Source organism: Lagopus leucura, unplaced genomic scaffold, assembly GCF_019238085.1.
Source record: "Lagopus leucura isolate 7727_CA_CO unplaced genomic scaffold, USGS_WTPT01 Super-Scaffold_774, whole genome shotgun sequence".
Lineage (NCBI taxonomy): Eukaryota > Metazoa > Chordata > Aves > Galliformes > Phasianidae > Lagopus > Lagopus leucura.
In genome coordinates this window covers 5085769-5107818 of record NW_024962258.1, presented here as the reverse complement: position 1 = coordinate 5107818, position 22050 = coordinate 5085769, and the positions used below count along the sequence as shown (strand labels likewise).

The 22050-nt window shown below is 40.2% G+C and overlaps 2 protein-coding genes across 2 annotated transcripts in view; both read right to left on the bottom strand.

Moving 5' to 3' along the window:
- LIX1 (limb and CNS expressed 1) overlaps positions 1-6674 on the bottom strand; it is a 37166-nt gene extending 30492 nt beyond the window's left edge. The window contains exon 1 of the mRNA XM_042864972.1: positions 6560-6674. Coding sequence (XP_042720906.1) covers positions 6560-6641 — 82 coding nt within the window. The 5' untranslated portion in view covers positions 6642-6674. The remainder of the gene's footprint in view (positions 1-6559) is intronic.
- Positions 6675-9519: 2845 nt separating this feature from the next.
- Positions 9520-21472, bottom strand: RIOK2 (RIO kinase 2). Its single transcript, XM_042864980.1, has 10 exons — positions 21108-21472; positions 20172-20310; positions 19147-19263; positions 18042-18217; positions 17513-17601; positions 15503-15694; positions 15018-15110; positions 13363-13890; positions 12795-12888; positions 9520-9834 (listed from the first exon to the last, which is right to left on the bottom strand). The coding sequence occupies exons 1-10, from the start codon at positions 21171-21173 to the stop codon at positions 9673-9675; spliced, it is 1656 nt and encodes a 551-aa protein (XP_042720914.1). The 5' UTR covers positions 21174-21472; the 3' UTR covers positions 9520-9672.
- Between the last annotated feature and the right edge of the window lie 578 nt (positions 21473-22050).

The following is a 22050-nucleotide window of genomic DNA, read 5'->3' as shown; positions in this document are numbered from 1 at the left end:
GTGTCAGTCTCTGAAGTGTTATGAGCTGAGTAAAAAGTTATCATCTGGGACAGAATAAGGAGACTTACTAAAGTTAGACATTTTCAACATGGTAGTGTAAAGATAACTGTTAATCATTGTCAAGCGGCTTCGCATAAGGTCTTATTTAGCATTATATGGGAAAAATGAAAAGAATTCTGGTAGAATTTCAGTATCTGAAAATAGCTATAACAATTATAGCTATAAACAACTGTAAAATTGTTAATCTGTTACGATAATCAGAAGTATAACTGGTTTCCACAGGAATAATATAATAAAAGTGATAATCTAGAAAGGAAAAGATGGTTTGTTTGATGAAACTTAATCTTGGAATATTTTCCCAAGACAGCTGACTTACTCTGTCTACACTGCACTCGAATTCAAAAGCTTACATCACAGAGAGCTAGTATAGTACTCACTGACAAATCTACTTCAGCGTTTAATGAAGAGATAAGTGAGCTGGGCTGATTCTACTGAGATCCCACAGGGATCTGATCATAATCCTTAACATATTTTTTCTCTTAAAACATCTACAGTCTATTGCTGACCTGAAAACTTTGCCGGTAAAATTTGCAAATGAAACATAGTTTGTCACTGCCAGTAAAAACATGGAGACACACTGATGTTCAACTGATCTGAAATCACTTGTGCTGTTTCACAGACCAACTATTCAGCAATTCAGCCAGGAGCCATGAATTCAAGCCAGGTGATTAGAAAATCTCAGTGGAAGTATTTCGCTTTTTCCAAGCTATATTACAACCTCTAGCTGATATCAGAACATTGTTTTATTGTTGAAACAAAGATATAAAAAACCACAGTGGTTATAACTGGCATTCAACAAATTTAGGCTTGAAACAAGGTGATAAATTTGGAAATGCTTTATGAAATGGGGGAACTGATTCACAGCTGCTTGAAGTGTTTATAGGTATATTACCTAAATTTTGAGGCTTAGTTTGTGCTCTGACTCCTTTTCCAGCTTTGGCTTTCTGATGACTCATCTCGAAAGTGTGGTAAGGCTGATGGCTCCCACACAAACTATCCCAGTGAGTGCAAGGCACAAGTGGCAGTTAGAAGAGCAACTCCTTTCCCACACCCTACACAGCCAAGAAAATGCATCACAGGTCTAACACCAGACAAACAAGCTGGTGTCTTTTAGCTTGCTTCCTGGAAGGATCAAAAAGAAGGTCTTCCAGCTGTGTAACATATGAAATGCTTTTCAGCTGTTTTTGCTCTCCTGGGTTTGCAGAGGAGACAAGCTAGAGCTGAAGACAGGAGAGAGACAGAGCAGACAAAGACCCAGATGTAGCACCATGAGTACTGCAGTAAGTTAGATGTAGCTGCTTGGTGTCAGCTTAGAGCTGCAGGGAAAGCCTGCTGCTGCCGCAGTGCCCCAGCCATCAGATGCTGAGCTCTTCAGCAGGGCATTTGCCAAGTGAAGTCATCTACATACTCCCCATGCAGTTATCTCAGCAGATATTGGAGTAAAAATTCTACAGAATTGAATACTGACATATATTTTGGGCCTTCCACAAATTAGTTCAATATCAAACTGTCCCTAATTCTGGAAACTTTTCTGTAATATATTCCTCGGTGGCTGTACTCAACAATTTCACATCAGGTAAAGGGTTTTTCCCATTTCTTTCATCTATAAAACTTATTTACAGGTGGTGATACAATTATACATTTTAGTTAAAGGAAACTACTAGGAAATAGAAAAGCCTTGCTATGGGCAGGGTTATCTGTCACCAGATCAGTCTGCCCAAGTCTTCATCCTGCATGGCCTTTGATGCCTCCAGTGATGGGGCATCCACAGCTTCTCTGTGCAGGGGTTTGGAACTAGACGATCTTTAAGATCCCCTCTAATCTAAGCCATTCTATGATTTTATGATAAAAACAGTGCACTTCATTCTCTTAGATCCAACAGACATATTAAAATAAAAACAACCCTTTTGTATTGCAGGTTTTGATTGGACTCTACTTGCCAGAATTTGTGAGTCCACCAGCTTCCTTTCTTGCTTAGATATCCACATTTTTGTCAAAGAATCTATGTATTTTTAAAGGTATAGCAATGAAGTGACATTTCTCTCTGGCTCAGCCTCTGTGACAACACAATACAGAATGGGGAGCACTGTGAATTCTCTCTCTGATTGGCGAAGAGGTGGACTTGCAGCTAAGTGGTGACTAGAGACAAAAACGTAACAACCTTGTGAAGGCCTCAGAACACTGTACTGTACCAACCTTGTGAAAGGTGCAGAACAAACCCATGCAGTGACCAAGCACAATGGAGAAGCCAGGAAGTAGAGACCTTGCTTAAGTGGTCTCAGGTCCCCACCCCCCACAGCCATGACCCTCCATGACCACCATATGAAGGGAGAAACATGGCTGGTATGTGCACAATGCCTGAGGGCAAACACTCTAATCCCAGCAATAGCTCCTGGGCCAATTGAAGGGAACCATGCTATGGCATAAAAGGCATTGCCAAACCCACAGCCAGCTGTGCTTATCCCACCACATCCTCAACCATCCCAGGAGGAGAAGACCTCTTCTTCCCTCCACTCCACTTCCCCTTAAGCTTTCCTTCCCTTTCTCTCGCATCCTTTCCCCTTCCTTCTCTCCTTCCTTTTCTTCTCTCTTGTTTTCCCTCTCTTGCTTGCCTCTCTTTAAATAAATAAAAGTACTTCCTTGTTTAATCAACATCTTGACTCCATTCTGAGTCCAAATTCAGAGGGACTAGGATTAACTGCAAGCTGCTTTGGCTTGCAACAAAAGAAACACGAAAACTGAAAGTTAGATTACACCAATGTATTCTAATACATCCATAGTATGTATGGAGGAGTATGAGCATGAGAGTGAATTTAATTACACAGTCGTTTATTACATACTAACACTTCCTCATTCCTCCCCAGCAGCCAGGGCCAGCACCTTTTCAGATACATGCACACCTCTCTGGTTTATATACCAACAGGACAAAGTAAGAAGGACCACTCATCTTTCTCACTTCAGGTTTTTTGCAGGACTGCCTGTGCTGATACAGGTGAAGTACAGGCTGTCCTGCTGCCAGTGCACCCAGCTGTGATCATGCATCTCCCTTAAATCTCATCCCTGCTACTGGAAGGAGAGGCTGCCCCAGAAGGAGCTGTGCTCACTCCTGCCAACAGCACCCAGCAGTGCATACTCTGAACTTGTGCCTTTTCCGGCTGGGACAAGCTTTCTGCAGGGCATCCCTCACACTCTACCCTTTGGCCAGCATAAGGAAAGTTCCTGGGCTTCAAGAGCAGGCAGCAGCAGACTTGCTCTGGGATGCATATTCTTCCTCTATCAGCAAAACTCAGTCTCCTCTACATACTGAGCTAGCCCAGGTTGTGAAAAAGGCAGGTGCCGCTGTAGCAAAGTGGGTGCTGGATTGTTCAATCTTACCTGGTCCAGTAAAAGTTGAAAGCAGCATGTTTGTAAGAGCATGCTTTCATGGGGGAAACATGAGACATCATTATACTGCTTTAAATCCCATTAAAAATCAGAGATGGACACTACTTACTTTTTAGATTTGACAAGATAAAGAGAACACATGTAAATTCTCATCCAAATAACATGCAAAACACTCTGTTACCAGTTAGAACTGGCAGCATGCACTCACAGCAACTTCAAACCTATCTATTTAAGTAGGGTGTTCTGAAAGTAATGCCTCCTTTTTATTTCCATGGAAAATACAACAGGTACAAAGCGCACAATAACATTGTTTGATAGAGCAAATTCTCAGTTACAAAACACTTTTTTTTCCAACATAGGTACCACCATTAGCTCTGCATTTCCATCAGCAATGAACAATTGCATGCTGAGCTTGCTTGTAGCAATCTGCACTAGCAAAGGTGACCCACTGTCACTGTTGCCACAACTGAAATTCATCACCCTTTGCCTCACTGTTTGGTCTTCAGAAATGTTCAGCAAGTGTTAATGAATGTTGGTGGGCGTCATTTTTTCCATGTGGAGGTAATCTGTGATACATTTTTGCTTGATACATGCTTCCATTCTGTCAGAGTGCCCCTCTGCTGCCATCAGTCACACGGTAACAACATGTATTGGGAAACTGGTGGGAAGGTTCCACCTCTACTGCCATAGCACCAACATCTGCCTCTGAAGTTGGTGGCCAAAACAATAAAATAGGAAGCATTACTTTTGGAGCAAATCTCATAGATCAAACCTGTATTTGAACACCCCCAGAATTCTTTCCATACCTCAGAAAATCTAAAGAAAAACAGCACTCTGAGCCACTTGCACTTTTGTTTTGCTTTAATCATCTCCCCGTGCCTTCGATCTGTGGGTGGTCACAGTGTGCTGTCCAAGCAGCTCCTACACACACTTTCAATAAAAGCCGTGTGCGTAGATCTGCTGGAACTGGTTACCCGTGGTAACTCATGAAAGGGAATGCCCTTTTTCCTGCAGCCCACCCCTCCACCCAATTCTTTGTTCCTGTGACATGTGTGCTCTCACAGACTGTACTGTGAGGTCCTGAAGCTGCAGCCGTAATGCAGTCCTACCCAGCAGCACATAAACCTCCTCTGGGAGGGGGCTGAAGCACTGACATGAATGTTTAGGTTTGGGGATGGATCCTTATGCCACATTTGTAGGAGAGCGGTGTCCTACTGCTCTTCCCAGAGAGTCGCAGAACTACAGAACGGCTTCACTCTTCTGTGTATCTGAACATGGAATCTAGCAAGTAGAGACATTTAATGTAGAAGTACACCAGCTTTTCTCCCAGGTCCGTTGCTAGCCATGCGCTTGATGTCTTCAACTCTTCCATAGCAAGGGAGTAGATAACAGCCAATTGTATGAGGCCGATTTTAATAACTCTAACATGGTTGTTCACAAATGAATTGGAGATGAAATAAATACTTCTGCAGTATATCTTAGGTCAGGCAAATGACAATTAGATTTCAATGTTAAGAAAAAAACTCTTAAAAATCAAACATTATCCCAGCATTGGCTGTGCATTACATGATTGACTGATGTAGATCATAGAATCACAGAATGGAAGGGACTTCAAGGATCACCAGGTTCCAACCCTGATGACACAGACAGGGCCACCAACTTCCAGATCTGGCACTAGACCAGACTGCCCAAGGCCCTGTCCAACCTGTCCTTGAACTCCTCCAGGGATGGAGCATCCACAGCCTCTCTGGGCAGCTGTTCCAGCACCTCACCACTCTCTCTGTGAGGAACTTCCCCCAACATCCAATCTAAACCTTCCCTCCTTGAGCTTAAAAGCATTCCACTTTGTCCTATCACTTTCTACTCAAGTAAAAAGTTGATTCCTGTCTGGGAACTGCTGAATCACAGCTTGAATCTCTGGTTGATCACCTGAGACAAGCAGTGAGTCAGCCCTGGGAGCACAGGTGAGGGCAATTCACCTTTGCTGCTGGAAGGGGTGAAGCCTGGCTCCATATCTCCTTGACCCATTTAAGAGCTGACTAGCAGTGGGGAAGGATCTCTTTCTGGAGATCCCTCCTTTGGAGTTTTCCAGCAAGCTTAGGACAAGGGTAAGCACTCTCTTTTCTTTTTGGTATAATAACCTGCTTAGCCAAACTTGCTTGTTTATTTCACAATTATAACATCTGTATATTCATTGAGTATACAATTCACCAACTTGATTGAAACAGCACCCAGCAAACTCCTAATTCAGCAGTCACAAAGCTAACATAGGGAAGGATTTGTGGGAGATCTTCCTCACCTCTGGAGGAAACTGTAAAAACAATGAGATTTAGCTATTGTTTGTTCAATTTATTGGAGGCTTCTACCCCACTACTGTGTGAAATCTATGGCAATGTGAATGTGCTCTGTAAAAACTTGCCAATTAAACAGCACTTCATTCCACGTGCAGCCCTGTGCTCATCATAAAGCACAACTTAAATAGTCACATTTCCACGATGTGAACCACATTCCACTCTATTTGTTTCAAAGGATGTTAAGAGAGCAGTTTCCTGTGCAGCACTCACTGCAAAGCACTTCAGAACCCATTTACACAGTTTGTAAACCAAGAGAGCGAGAAAGGACAGCGAGGCAAGCAGTTGTGGCATGCTTTGGAAAGGTGCAGCTGTTGGCAAGTTGGAAACTGGAAAACAGTTCACATTCCACATGCCTGCAGGAAAACATCTTCTCACATTGCATCTGTGCATGAAGATTGTGATATTTATTTATTAGTTTTACAGAATCAGTAGTTAAAAAGAAATGTAGTTTCATAGTCCAAACTAATTGCTGGAGGAAAGGAGCTGACAGAAAGCTTTCCAGGATTGTCATTAGTAAAAATTTCACCAGGAGTAGTTTCTGGGATGCAAGTAAGTATCCTATGAAAAGGCTCTGAATCAAGTCTGTCAAATGCAAACTCCAAACGCAACCAGCAACACTGCCTGCAATGGGCAGAGTTAAAACAACTACAGCTTGTGATTCACACACAGATGCAAGCAGATTACTTATTACTTCTCTCTCTTACTATCTCAGCTATAAGAAACACGCTGTGAGAGAAGCTGGACAATTTCGTGGTACTTACAGTCCTTAAACACCAGGGTAGGGTCTCTGTGAGGCAGGACTCGGGCAATCACCAGCTGCAAAGACTCCAGGGTTCTGTCCATTTCCGACCTGCTTTGCCAGACAGCGGCCACCAGTTGTCTTCATGCCCGAGTGAGCCGAGCTCAGCCTTCCTGCAGCAGCATATTGATGCACCGGGCTCCTGAGGAGTCTCCCCTCGTCTCCCAATCAGGCACTGCCTCAAACTCCAAGGCACTCCAAGGGCCCACCTCCCCGTGCGCAGCGCTGAGGAGCTGCAAAGCAGGCTGGCGCGCTCAGTGCGCGGTTTCCTCCTGCGAAGCGCACCCGTCGGCGGGCAGGGGGGAGAGACCCGCGTTTCGCCTGGATGGGGACCGTGTGTTGGAGCTAAGACCGCTCAGGTTTATTTCAAGTGAAGGAGAAAACCTCTTCGCTTCCCCCAGACTCTCAAATTGTAGAAGATTGAAGATACGATGCTTCATTAAGTTGTAAAGCTTCTCCACATGCAGTACTGTGGAAGAAGCAGATTTTTGCTGAGAAATAACAGCAGCAAACTGGAAGTATGTTCTTTTTCCTTTAGTCCTGTAGCAGGGATGGGACTTTGATATTAACAGCAAGAGGAAAATAAATTGAAATAGCAAAATTAAACTTGTGGTTTGTTAACTGAATTTGAATCTTTTTTCCTCACTCCCTACACAGTGTGTATTAAAATGACAGTATGTTAAACTAGTAACATGTAAGAGAAAAGTGCAGTGGCCTCAACAAGCGCTCCAGTCAGGACAGACACAGATGCAATGGTGAAAACTTGAAGTACAAATGTACACACGGTGCTGCCAAGCACATCTGTGTAACAGCCACAAGCTGCACCAATCAGGGCTGCACTGCCAGTACAAAGCGCTCTTATTTCAGTTCCTGTAAAGTCTTCCTGGTTTGGAAAAAAGACACACGAGAGTGTTCTTTAATTACTATAGTCCTTCCTTCCATGTTCCCAAACAACTTTTATCTTTTTTTAGGATGGAAAACTGCAACACAAACTTGTATCTCTTCTAACACCTACCATTGCATATAACAAGTGCATTGTACAGTGTGTATCCACTCCCTATCTTCAAATTTTGCCTACAAGATAATGAACCACCATTATGACTACTAAAATACATTGAACAGGTTTTCTTACAACCCACGTTCCTTGCTGCTGAGCTGTAACGCTGCTGTCCTAACCGCTGCATTTCCTTAAGTCCACTCTAAATAGCACTCCGAAGTTTACTGTGTGCAAACGTTGCTGTGACCTTCAGTGACTTCAGATATTTCAGGAATTCTGCTGCTTTAAAAAAAAAGAAAAAAGAAAAAAAAAGAAAGCTTAATAAAGATATATTAAGTGGTAACCATGAGGCTGTTCTTCCCTCACTAACTCCAGTAAAAGGAAATGATAACTTACAGCCATCCATTAGAGTACTTTTAAAACAGTTAATGGATGTTTTAAAGGAACACTGTGAAAATAAACAGCAAAGATTTCCATCACCGCTTCTGTTCTGTGGAGCTGAATCGAGCGGGACAGCCTTTGTGTATTTTTTGAACCCATTACCAACACAGACTTAAGGTCACGCATCAGAAAGAACTCATTCGCTGTGAAAAGTTCAGACTTAGAAGCCAAGAAGTGCACACACATCTTAGGCAAAGAACTGCAACTGAAATACCGTTGTCACTGAAACAACCTCTTAATAGATAACAGCCTAGAAACATACAAGGATGTTTTTTCCTCTGGATGTTTGAAATAGAAATGTAATTAAATTAACTTAGGTCACATTTCTGCTCCAGATAAAATGAGTTCTATCTGGATCAGAAAATAGGATTGTGTATCTTGATTGCAATCACTTATATCTACGACTTAATTGGGCTTCCTTCTGTCACCAGGCTTTCCCACAGCTGCGATGCTTCAGGTAGCATTTATCTCTTGCATCTTGTCGCTGGCCTGCCATGGCTTTAAGGACATGTACAGACGCTGGCAATACTAGCTTTTGTATTGCAACAGCAAGACCATAGCTAGTAGCTTTCAAATCAGGAGCATGCTTCAAGACAGAACAAAGCTTAGGGTTCTTCAATTAACTACAAGCTGAATATCAGGTAGAAGGGGTAGAACAGCTAACATCAGATGTGTGCACATAACATCTAAAGTATCATTCAAATTCCTGATTTCCCCCTGGCAAATAGAAGATGTATGATGTTGGAAACTACAGACTGATAACTTAAACTTCACTAAGTTATCCTTCTGCAGAAATGCTACAACTCATATCTTAAGTGCAGATACATCAAAGCATTTGATCTTTTAGGCCTTCAGAGCCCCAGGATATAACATAAAAGTTATGGTAATATTTTTGAAAAGAGAAGTTCACGATTCTCATTGCTATATGTAAGTTACTAAAGAAATTAAATTTACTGGTAACTGCACAGGTACATCTGAAACCCAAGTGACTGCCATATCCATAAAGCACTTGTTACACTTCATTCTGGGCAAGATTTTTTTATGTGAGACTGCTTAGAATGAAAGTTAAAAAAAAGAGTTGATAAAGAATTCAAAGAATGAATAGCATTATATTGTTTGATGGTGTTTGCTCAAGGTCACAAGAAATCTTATGGAATAGAAAAATCTAATGGGGTAGAAAAGAAAGGCCATTTGTTAATATTTCCTTGTGATTTTTAATTAAGCCAAACGTTTATAACTAGGCAGCATTTTGCACTGAAACTTCATGTCATTGCAAAAACTAGCTCTAACCTTGAAGGGATATTTTAAAAAGGAATCGTCTGCACAGTGGAAGATTTTTAATCTATATAAACACAGTAAAATCAATTTAAAACAAGGTACTGTTGGCAATTTCTACAGTTAAAGGATCACATCTAGATTTAGCTTAAATTACAGTCAGTGGTTTTTAACTAGAAACACAAAAGAAAATTTTCCAAACAAGACCATAGGAACAAGAATGATTTTTATTATCTTTCAAAAGAACAGTGTTGTATAGAAGAGCTGCTGCTCCATTGTATAAAATGAATATCTGTTATTAATAACATTCTTTCAACTGTATGTACTATTTGTTTCCTGATGTTTACAGTAGTTTCAATAAATTATCCCCAGAAACTAGCTGCGTCCAAGCTTGACTTAATGTTGTACATATTTTCTCGACGCTGTTTGGTATAAATATTTGCCTCTCCTTTCTGCAGTCGTTGTCTCAGAGCAGACTTTTGTTGTTTTGTCAGCTGACGCTTTATTTTCTTTTTCACCATTTCCTGCAAAGAAAGAATTCAGTATCAGAACTTCTCTGAAAATTATTTAATACAAAGACACAGTACAATGATCCTGTATTTTCACTACTAACCAGGACATGCAGTGGGGATCCTAACTGGAAACCACTGCATGACAACAAGCTCGTGATCCATGCCAGGGCTAACCCCAGTGTATCCAAAACTGCCCCTTGCAACCCTCAGCCATGTGCTGTTCTGCACAGATCCCTGGGCTTCACGGCAATCTCAGCCAGCTGTTTGTAACAGAGAAGTTAGCAGGCAACCCCTGGTTGGTACCAGTGATTATGACTGCTGTGTAATTTCAGTTTTATCACTTTTATTTTCACTTATACACTTTTATTTCAATAGAGCGGCAAGAAGTTCTCACAAAAACATCATTGTCTTTGATAGTAGAAATGATGAACAGAGGTGTTTCCCTGTGAGGCAGTCATATACGGTTTGATTGACTGAAATGGGAGAACTTTTGTTACAGAAAATGTCCACATGGTGGTTGTGTGGCTTGGAACTCCAGTTTGATGCTACAGTCACTGTTCAAGGCTCCAGCATCTAAAGGGGCATAAGACTATCTGTGCTATTATTTTCTTTTAGTGTTAGCTCTAATAAGTAGCATTTTAAATGGTATCTTGCACAGTGATAAGTGCCTGAACTACAATGGATCAGTTAAAAAAAAAAACAAAAAAAAACACGACTACAGTAGTTTTAAGAAATGTCATGCCATTTTACCCTTTTGTTTTCATTCTGAGTTCTACTATGTATTGCATATGGCTAAAAGTATCCATAATAAAAAAAATCAATCCATAATTTAATAGTTACAGCTGTAGATTTGTCATTTGGAACATGAAGGCACAGAGCTGTCTCAGAGTGGTGCTGGGAGAGCTGCAGCCAGTGGGACTGCTCAGGAGTACCCATGTGAGGCAGGGGCACAGAGGGACTGACCTCTGTCAGTCAACAGGCAATATGCTGCATTAATCTTGTTTATGATGTATCTGTTTCACCTCACAATTTACCAACAAGGACTTTGGAAAATATTCCTCAAAAATTCCTGAAGAAAAGTTAACAGAATTAGTTAAAACTGGTCCACTAATGTTCTCATTCTGTCAGCAAAAAAGATGTCATTCTCTGCTTTGTATGGGTAGAGCCCTTAAAGGTGGCTTCTCTACTTCTCCTGCTGTAGTGAGCAGATGATTTTATTCACAGTTCAAGCAAGAAATCTTAAAACACAAGGTATACCAGGTATATTACACTATGATCTGTAATCATAGTGTAAATTTGCAAAATTTGCTCAACCACAGCGTGCAAATCTCATTTGTCTAACCATCATCTTAAACTTCACTACAAGCAAAAAAAGAAAAATTTCAGAGTAAGCAAATTTACATTTTGCTGTTTTGCTGCTTTTGCTTTGGCATTCTTCCAGTTATGACTGTACCTACTGCTATTACCATATTGCTTATTTATGTCCATAAGAATTCCTTCTCTGTGTTCAATCTGAAAATCTGGTTTAATATGTTTCTCCATGGAGAAAGCTATACGAACAACAGAGAAGTACTAGCATCAGTCACAGTGGATCCTACTGCAGTACCTTTGTTTTAGTTTTGTAATCATGTCCTCGTGTTAGAAATAGCTCACTCATCTACATATCCTCCTCTTAGTTCTGCCATTTACTTCTAGCATTCAAACTTTCAAATAAGATTTACCAACGGACAGAAACATCATTTTACTCAGTGTATGAGCATGCAAATGGAATGATTACGTAAGGTAAACTGGATAAACAGGATTTTTATGTAGCTGCATCTCTAGGAAGCCTCTTCTGCCAAAGTGCTCTTATGTTTCTTTTAGAAGAGAATATTAGGTACTTTCATGCCATTTGAATATTTTCTAACAAAGTTCTATGTGTCTGCTTACAGAATAAACACACACCCTCTAAACACTCAGAAAGGTTTCTAGAATTACAGCATGACCACTGCTACCACCTAATGGTGAACAGAAGTATAATAATTGAAATTTAAATCAATCCTGCAAACTTTAGTTAGCAAACTGAGGAAAACAAACAAAAACCATACACAAAAATCCAACAGCTGAAAAAAAAACAAACACATCAGACTTCACGCACCAGAGATTAAAGAACTCCTGGCAGGTCATTCTGGCTCTTCTTTACCCCATTCCACAAATCAAATCTAATTCTTTGTCTCCTTAAGAAGATACAAAGCCACTCTATACAGTAAGAACTCGAATGACTAACAAACATGAAGTCCTGTACAAATGTCTTGAGACAACTTCCAGACATGCCGTTTCTTGATACATTTATTTACACATATAACAGTCCTTTTTTCCCTTTGAAACTAGAATGTACTTCTTAAAACGTAATGGAAGAAGTCGTACTGACTAATGTATAGACTGTGGTTGAAAAAAAAGACATTAAATTCTGCTGCAAAACCTCCTGATTTGTATAATGCTGAAAGTTAAATTCAAATTATTGGAGAAACCATTACTAAAATGAGCAGATATAAGTGTTTCAACAAAGCATGAAGAAATCTTTAAACGGAGCAGGTTAAATTTTCACATAAATATTCACTTCTAAAATACAAAAACATTAATTGTGGAACAGAATTCATTTCTAGTAAGAGAAATGAAAGAACAGATTGTATGACCTATACCTGCCACAAATTACAAATTACACAAAATTACACAAGCATAGTAACAGGAAAAAGAGCAACCAATAGAGTAAAGTGCTGGATATAATTCACAAGTCAGCAATTAGAAAATTATCAGTACCATTTGTCTATGACCATGTAACTGCAAACCAGAGAGGTACATGGTTAGTAATCACTGAAAACCAAATAATTCTAGAAGGTATTTTACAAATACCTACTAACATCTATGTGAAATTTAAGATGGTCTCAGAGTGAACTAGATGATAATAATGCAACAACAACAGTAATAATTACCGGTGGAATGGTTGAACAGCTCCCAAGACTGCTGACTGATGTGGTCCTTGTTCTTGCCTTGTTCTCAGCAATATGAGGTATGTTATCTTCATTTCTGAAATGTGTAAAGTAGTATTTTATTCCACCTAGCAAAATTAACACCCTTTGTGTTCACAATAATCACATTTTAGTCATAACATTTTTGAGACATAATTTGAACTGCTAGCAGAACATCTAAGTACTACAGAACATTTCCATTGGAAACATTAACACTAACAGCTCAACACAGGCATTTATGACAGGAAGAAGTACTGCACAATAGGCACTTGTATACTGCACACATGAAAAGCAGCCTGTTATTACTACAGGACAGGACAACTGCTGCATCATACTTATGACTGGTACTGTACATGTAATGCCTCATCAGGAAATATATTAATGCACTGTTTTAAGAATAAATTTAATTCTTAGTTGGCACTTTGAACTATAGTGGTGAAGAGCAGTTGCTTTTGAACTACTTGTATTGAACTACTTTCATTTACTGGGAGGCAGTGCAGGAAATACATGGTTATACAGTAAAAATATTTACCTGTAAGGCTTCAACTTCTTGTTTAAAGTTGACAAGTCAACCAGATCAGGACATTCATCATCTTCGTTTTCCTTGTCAATGCAGCACTCTCCTTGAGCTGTCTGATTTTCTGAGGTACCTTGGAGCATCTTTTCATGCTCAGAAAACACAGTTACACAACTCTCTGTATCTTCACTGGATTTACAATGCACAGGTTGCCCTTCAACCTTATTTATGGCAGAGCTCAACTCTGACAAACTCAGTTTTTGTAGATTTTCACTAGTTTCAGTGGTATCAGCCTCTTCATTGTGATACACTGCATCTTCAGAGGTGCTGCTTTCAGAATCCTCTTCCTGTATTAATTCTGCATTATCTTCCTGACTACTTCTGAAGAATTTGAGGTTACTCTCATCAAATTCTTCAAATTCTGATACCACTGCTGCATGATCATCCTCGTCAGAGCCCGATGGGCGAAGCAGTTCATCATCTTCCTGCATTTCTTTCGTATATCCACTGGCAGCAATCTCTATGTCAAGAGAACTTTCTCTTCTGAAAAAGAGCAATAAAAGAAGGTTTTCTTTCAATATGTTAAATCATCCTGCTATGGATGTGCCATAAGATACCATAAATTGTAATTACCATAGTATTAAAAAAAGTGTTACTTTGTTGAAACATACAAGACAATGTTGGGCTTTGGTACTTAGCAGAATGTGGCTTAGCAGAAGCAAACTGCCACAGAAGATGACTCCATCTCTAAGATAGTAAGTATTTATAAGTATTTACTTCAATAATTTCATTTTAACATAATCTGGTTTTAAATAATACTTGTTCAAACAGAAAAATAAAGGGTGCACTGACACGCACTGATGAAAGTGCAATTGTCCCTTGAGCAAGAGCTCAGAATGACATAAAAACCTACTAATTGCAACAGCTTCTCTCCCAAAGTACATGAAAAATTATTTTACTTTTCAAAAAAACCCAAACAATATTATAAATAAAACTTCACAGAATCCTTTGAGTTGGAAGGGACGTCTGAGGTCCATCTTGTCCAACTCCCTTGCAATGAACGGGGACACCACAGCTACATCATGTTGCCCAGGGATTTATCCAGCCTCCCATTGAAAGTCTCCAGGGATGGGGCATCAATCACATTGGGCAACCTGTGCCAGTGCCTCACCACCCTAACTGTAAATATTTTTTCCTTATGTCTAAACTTTGAAGATAATATTCAAAGATGTAGTCACCGTGTTTACTACCATTCTGTAAAATAAATTTAAAATTAAAACCTACATTAATACTCAATATGCCAGAACTGTTAAGGCTTTTAAGAGTGGAAGAAGCTGATTTTGCATTACTGTAACATTTCCTATGTATTTACCATCTGTATTAATGTTTTGCATTGATCTTTTTCCTTCAGCAGAAAGCAGAAAGGCAGAGGAGAAAGCAGACCATTTTAAGGCATTCATTAGCTTTTGGATACCATTTCACTAACTGACAGTGAAGAAAACAGGGAGCCTTCTTACTGTAAGAACAACAAAAACATTTCAAATTGCTTAATTTGGCTTTTCTCCCCTCCACAGTTCTCCTATAAACATCTCAAACAGGCATCAGCTCTTTCCATAAAGCCTACAGAAAACCAAAGATGGGGGAACCCAGATTTATCTGGCATCTTCTACCTGATGTCTTTGAATTCTGGGAAGAGCTCACTCTCATAGTTGAAGCGTTTCTTAAAGAACTCCTTAATACAGTTAACATCTCTGTCAAAATACCTGTAAAAAAGCACAGAAATGCACCAAACCAAAAACCAAAGTAATAAGATCTATTGCAATGACAAGATTTTATTGTGTACTTTTTTATTACTGATTTTATTTGCAAGCTAATGACTTATTAGGCATCTAGAAAAAAAGCTAATTATCTAAATAGTATACAGTTTATTTCTAAGTATTCCTTAACCAAAATAAATCATTCTCTTTGAGGAGCAATTAATTATAAATATATCCTAGACATTTCCACTCATTCACAAATCAAACTATTCTTATTATTTGGGACACATGATAAAAATGGTAGAAGTAGTAGCAGGTTATAAACATAAAGCATGGCTGACTGCTTTTATCAGAACTTAACTTACCTGTTATGAAAATACCATAAACTTTTTACCTACCATTCAGCATTTGGATGTGATGTTGATATCATCTGTGGAAAATCAATCATAGTGACATGGTCATCATTATCCAGTATGAGATTGAATTCATTGAAATCCCCATGAATCAAACCGTGATTGGCAAGTTTTACAATTAACTCCATTAATTCACTGTAGACAGAAGCAGGATCTTGCATTTGGCGCACCTGGCACCTGGAAATTTCAAATAAAATATCCTGAACCCTGAAGGACTTCATAAATATAGGTAAGATATACCAATTAAATCTCACGGAAGGAGAGAGTAATTGAAGTTACAAAGGAGTTCCAGAGGTGTCTATTCTGATAACCACCTCAAACCTGGCTGAGCTCTGAAAACACACATAAAGTTATCAGGAATTCCCATGATGGGGGTGAAAAGCTTCCAGGAATGGAGAAAGACTGTGCAAGCCTCTCTAGCTGCCCTGTGACACACTGTCGCACTGCCCTCACAGGGAGAAAGTTTCTCCTTATAAGCTTTTCAACTTATACCAATTGCCCCTTGTCCTCTCACCAGTTCTTCTGTTGTACTCAGAATTTAAATAATGCATCGGCAAATTTTTATGTATGGATTTTTTTTTAGATAAGCCTAACTTCACAACAGGAATTCCTGTACTGAAACAGGAGGTGATCTCATATTCAAATGCCTCATATTTTCATTCACAAAAACATATTTTCAAGACTAGGTTGGAAGGTAAGGTGAGGATCCAAAACATAAAAAGCTTAGGACACTCTAAAATACACAGCAGTGAAAACAAAGTACTGGAAATGGGCAAAATACACATCACCTTCTTTTAAACAGCATGAAGAGGCAGTTGTTTTATTATACAAAAACTGTTAAGGAGAAGCCAGAACTTAAAATTTTCTTGTGATGCATGTTGGCCTGAATTCAACATTACAGTGTTACAAGAGCTTATCAGCTGCACAACACTGAAAGAACGCACAAGGGAAGTCCAGCAGCTTTCAAACATGCTGCTGCTGCTGTTGTACAGGTAGAAAAAATTAATTGGTGACATTTCTCATATGGTCAGGTCTTATATCATAAAATATACTCCTTGTTCTTTGAATCTGGAAATCATGTTAACTGGTATCTTCTGAGATTGTTGTTCATTGGAAATAATTTTCATCCAGCATCTCCTTCAGATTAAAACTGCAGAACAGGGTGAGCATGGTAAAACTCCACTGCAGATGCCCACATGAAACCATTATAAAGGATGGATGTGGAATTATTTAACAAAAAAAGGGGATTCAGAATACATTGAAGGCACTTACTTAAAAGGCACTTATTCCATGTTTCTCTTCAACTGTTATACTTTGGGATAATCACTTCTTGATTAAGCTTCCTATTTTTGATATTCATTACCATATCAAAACATAGACTTTTTGTTCTAGCATGTGATGCTTTAAATCTCTGGGTAAGCACTTAGGCTATTCTACATTTTATAAAGTATCAAATACATTCAGCTATGCAACCAAACCATTCATTCACACACAATTTTTTTAAAAATCATTGAAAGATTTTGCACAATTCAAGAAAAGTATTCCTCCTTATAAAAAAAGAGTATACACGACACAGCAAAAAGTATACGTGTAAACAGAGCAACCTCTCCTCACTCTCCCCTTATATTTTTCAACACGAGCTCTGGATTTGAAAACTGTAATCTTTCTAAATTGCCACAGCATGCATCATGAACTTGATCTCAGAATGCAGAGGAAATATAACTCAATATGAACATAATAGAATATGCTATTTCTGCACAGAAATCAGTTGTAACACTAACATCTGCATCACATTGCTCTTTCAGTGTATTGCATACTTTAAATAAATGAAGTCTACTTCACTAGTTTCTTTGAACAAATAATACTGCAGGCCAAGCAGCTTTACTGTGGTCAGAATTCACTCACATGATAAGGAAAAATGCAATCTCTGCTGCCTTACTGAACTTACAATTGTTAGGTTTCTGTGAAACAGAGAAGTCAAGCTTCAGTACTTACAAAGGATAGCCATCAAGGAGCTCCATAATAACTGCATGTCTGTTGTAGTCTACAGGCTTTGGAACAGGAAATTTTCTGTCATACAAAGCCTGAAAGAGTTAACACATTAAAAAATAAAAAGAAAACTGTTAAGAAAACAGTGTGTGTACTACAAACTCCAATCTAAGATAAACACAAAATCTTAGGGTGGAAGCAGCATTCTGCAGGTTACTCAGATGCCTTCATTGAGATTTTCAGACAGACAACATAAAGTTGTACAGTAATAATAACATTCAACTGAAATCCTCTTGGATTTCAGGAGGAAAACTTGCTTCAGTTTTGTACGACTTTTGTTGCAAGGCTTCATTATATTACCAGACACTATATAAGAATACAAAACTGATGTTCTCTGAAATGCGTAATTTAAGTCCACTAGGAAAATAAGCATAAATTCTACTAGTACTGCAAATACAAAGTGATGAGAAGACAGCATGAGAAGTATCTTCCAGTCTATTCCACCATTGTTGATACTTTGCAAATGGCCTCCTACCTTCATGTAGGCAAACTCCTTCATTGCTGCTAGCCGGGATAAATAAAGCCATGACATTTTATGCCTGTGCTTATGGTAATCACGCTTGTTTTTCAGACTGCGAAAAGAAGTTCTTCCAAGCCTGTGCAATTTCATTGCAAACTGTTGCTCATCTTCATTTGCAACGATATAAATATCTAGAAGAGAAACAGCAATACGAAATAAATACCTGACAAGTCTATAATGAAAAAGTATTTCTGGCACAGAAAGGTCTACGACACTTAGTCCAACAGTAAAGAAAGCTATATTTATATACTGTCTATTAGTGATCTGAGATGGAAGAAATTATTGTTGAAGAGATTATGGTTCTCCATTAGCAGAAATATGGATGTTATCTGAAACATCTTTCATACCAGGAGGTAAAAGTAACTGAAATAGAACTGAGACAATTCAAGCTCTCTGGCTTCAGGTTCCTACAATCACAACAGACTGGTATTTCCCCAGGCCATCTGTACAGCGTGGAATTATAAACTTCCAAACAGGGAAATACAGGTCACATGCCAAACTCCAGTGTTCCTAATAACACGCTGGAAAAGCTGCCTTCTTTCTACTGACTGGAGACAAATCCCAAGGGACCAACCTCTTAATTTCATTTCTACCATTTGCCTACGACAAGTCTCTTTCTTTAATGATGAGAGAGACATGCTGTGCCAAATTACAGCCTATACGTAAGAGAAACCAAGACAGCACTCCAATAATTTTGATGGTATTTTACATTATTTTATTTTACAGGTGGAACAAAAAAACTGAAGTTATATTTTTGATAAAATATTTCAGAATTCTTCATGAAGCATGTGACATTTTGCATCTGTCAGCAAAATACCTTTTAAGAGATGAATCAAAATTTGGACAAAATGGTCAAACTGGAACAACACTCTTACAAAAAAAAAAAAAAACACCAACCAAATGCAGTCAAAAGCCTCATGAAGTGAGCCACAGATCTTGGTGTTTAACTGACATGACTATCTAGAGATACATTTACCAAGTTTCTAGCAAAATACAAGCAAAAATACTGATATGTTTCCTTCAAAAAAAAAAAAAAAAAAAAAAGTTTTTTTTGAATTACCTGACTCTTTGCCAACACCCATCTGATTTCCAACAGAACTGATGACTTGCCGGGAAGACAGAGTTTTCAAGGCAAGGTAATCATATCCTGCATTAGTTAACCGATAGCCCTGGACCACTAAATAAAAATAAATTATAAAACATTTTACTCCTTACTACAGACACGTTAGCTTCAAAAAAAAAAAAAGCCTAGTTTTAGTCAAGTTTCTTGTTCCAGCTTATGGTACAAAACACTCAAGTACTACATTTCCTCTTGGCTAGTATCAGCCAAATTTGATGGAATGTTTCAATTCCTGCAAGTCTTAGAAAAATTAACTGGATAAAAGATAGACATGTTATCAGCACCTCAGCAGCACAAGCAATTATGATACTCCAAATGGCATGGAAGTGGCATTACTTTCAAAGATAATTACCTAGAGATATAGCAGGGATATAGGATTGTTGTGAGGCTCTAAACCAATCCTTAAAACTCTGAAGAATGGAGACCAAAAGGGAAGGAATTTCATGTAGACTCAAAAGTGAGATGAAACTACAAGGTTGAAGGAAATGGGCAAGGGCCTGCTACACTACTACTTGATTAAGTACTACTACTGCAAGTACTACTTGACTACTACTACTTGGAAAGGAAAAAAAAAATACTTTAGTAACTGTTCCTGCTGAAGTGCAGGTCATATGACTTTTGCAGTCTTTTCCATTTGTGCACTATGAAAAAACTGTAGCACATTTGGGTTGATTTCTGCATGCACTTTTATATTACCTTATCCAATAGTTATTTCATATTTCCATGAATTTTGTAATGGAGTGAAGGAGATTTTACTGCTCTCCTTTTGTCTCTTTCCTGTCTATGAGATCTACTGGAATCAGCAGCTAAACAGACAGCATCATCATTTGTTGTTAAACAAATCCACGTTCCCAGGCTAGACAGCAGAGAAAATGAGAAAATGCTCCAGATGTCTGTGTGTGCCAAGCAATGGTACTATAGCATAAGAAGGGGTGAGAGGAGCCCAACACATAAACCAAACTCACTTCTAGTTTGTTCATAAGCCAGGAGCCTGTGTTTCCCCAGCTCTCTCAAAATTTTGTTACAACCGCCATGCTTCAGGCTTGCGATAGAAGCAATTAAGCTGGCAGGAACTATTTCATGATTCTTCATTCCCATTTCCACCTAAAAGAGCAAATGAAAAACAGGTCTGTTAGCCAATGTTCAGCAGCTGAATAGATCAGATCCTCCCCAAGTATAAAACCACTTTTCTCAGATGAGTAACTTAATTCTAACATCTTCACAAAATCACAGAAGGGCCAGGAAGGAACCTCAAAGATCACGAATCTCGGGGCGGCCCCCCCCCCCCCACAGGCAGGGCCACAAACCTCCACACATAACACCTGACCAGGCTGCCTGAGGCCCCACCCAACCTGGCTCTGAACACCTCCCGGGACGGGGCATCCACAGCTTCTCTGGGCAGCCTCACTGCTCTCCCTGTAAAGAACTTCCCTCTGACATCCAACCTACATCTTCCCTCCCTCAACTTAAAACCATTTCCCCTTATCCTGCACTTATTAACCCTTTCAAAGAGCTGACTTCCTTGCTGTCTGTAGGCTCCCTTTAGGTACTGAAAGGCTGCAGTGAGGTCACCCCGCAACCTTCTTTTCTCCATGCTGAACAAGCTCACCTCCCTCAGCCTGCCTCTGTAGGGAGGAGGTGCTCCAGCCCCCTGATAATCTCTGCGGTTCTTCTCTGGACCCTCTCCAACATCTCTTTGTCTTTCTTGTATTGGGTGCTCTAAACTCGTAGAGTGCCAACCACAGATCGGCAGCCTGGCTGCTGTCTCAGGGACGGGTGGAGGAGCAGTTCTGCCCGCTCGGAGCGCTCCCTCCCGCACTCCTTGGGTGGGCAAGGCGCCAGCGGACAGCCTGCGCGGCCGTGCCAGGACGACAAGACTTCCCCGCCCGCCGCCCACTCACCGCTATCAGGACTCGGAAGTGCTCCTTGGACAGGTATCGCAGCATGACCACGTTCAGCTTCCCCATGGCGGCAGCTGCTCAACCCCCGGCCCGCACAGCAGCACGCCTCGGCCGCTCCTGCGCATGAGCAGAGCACGGAGCGCCGCCTGCTCAGCGATGCGGCTTGTTTGGGTCCTGGCAGCTGTATAGACGCTCGTGTCCTCAGCCGAATCGTTGTGCGCTCAGCTGGCCGCTGAGTCGTGATCAGCTCAAAATCAAAACAGAAAAAGTCTCCTGTCCGAAACTGGTTCGACCACTTCCCACGCTGTAAATGAGTTAATCCAATGGCACGTGTATCTGCCCAGACCGACTCTAGCGGAAACACACTTCCGGCTACAACCGCAGCTGCGCGCAGGCCGCGTGAGGCGATGCGTCGGGGGACTGCCCATGAACCGGAAGTCGAGGGAGGCTTCTCCTGAGCGCCTGCGCCCGAGAGGCTGTGAGTTTCGCGGGTTCGAGCCTTGGGGCGGCCGCTGTGGTGATGAAGGGCAGCTTTTCCTGCGGGTTCCTTTGATTGCCCTAAGCAGGACTTGGGCTACAGGAGATGGAAGCGCATAAGGACACGATTCCTGCCGCGTGCTGCTAGGGGGCAGTACTTGGAACTAAAGCACCTGCACTTCTATAAGCAGCGTCTGAGCCTCTGTGTTCCCTTGAAGGTGCGTCTGCATCTGCTGGCCTGGGCCTTGTCACTGCTCCCCAGCTTTCTCGGGGGAGGTGGAGGGCACTTGTGGCCTCCATACTTAGCAGAGGACAGTTTGACCTGCCATTGCACTAGAAGGCTTACAGTTTGAAGTGTTGCATCTGTTTTCATGTAATAGTAAGGAGTCACTGGAGAACACTGCAAGAAATGCTAGATCTGCCATTACATAGGAGTGACCAAAACCAACCTAGATGTTGCAAACAC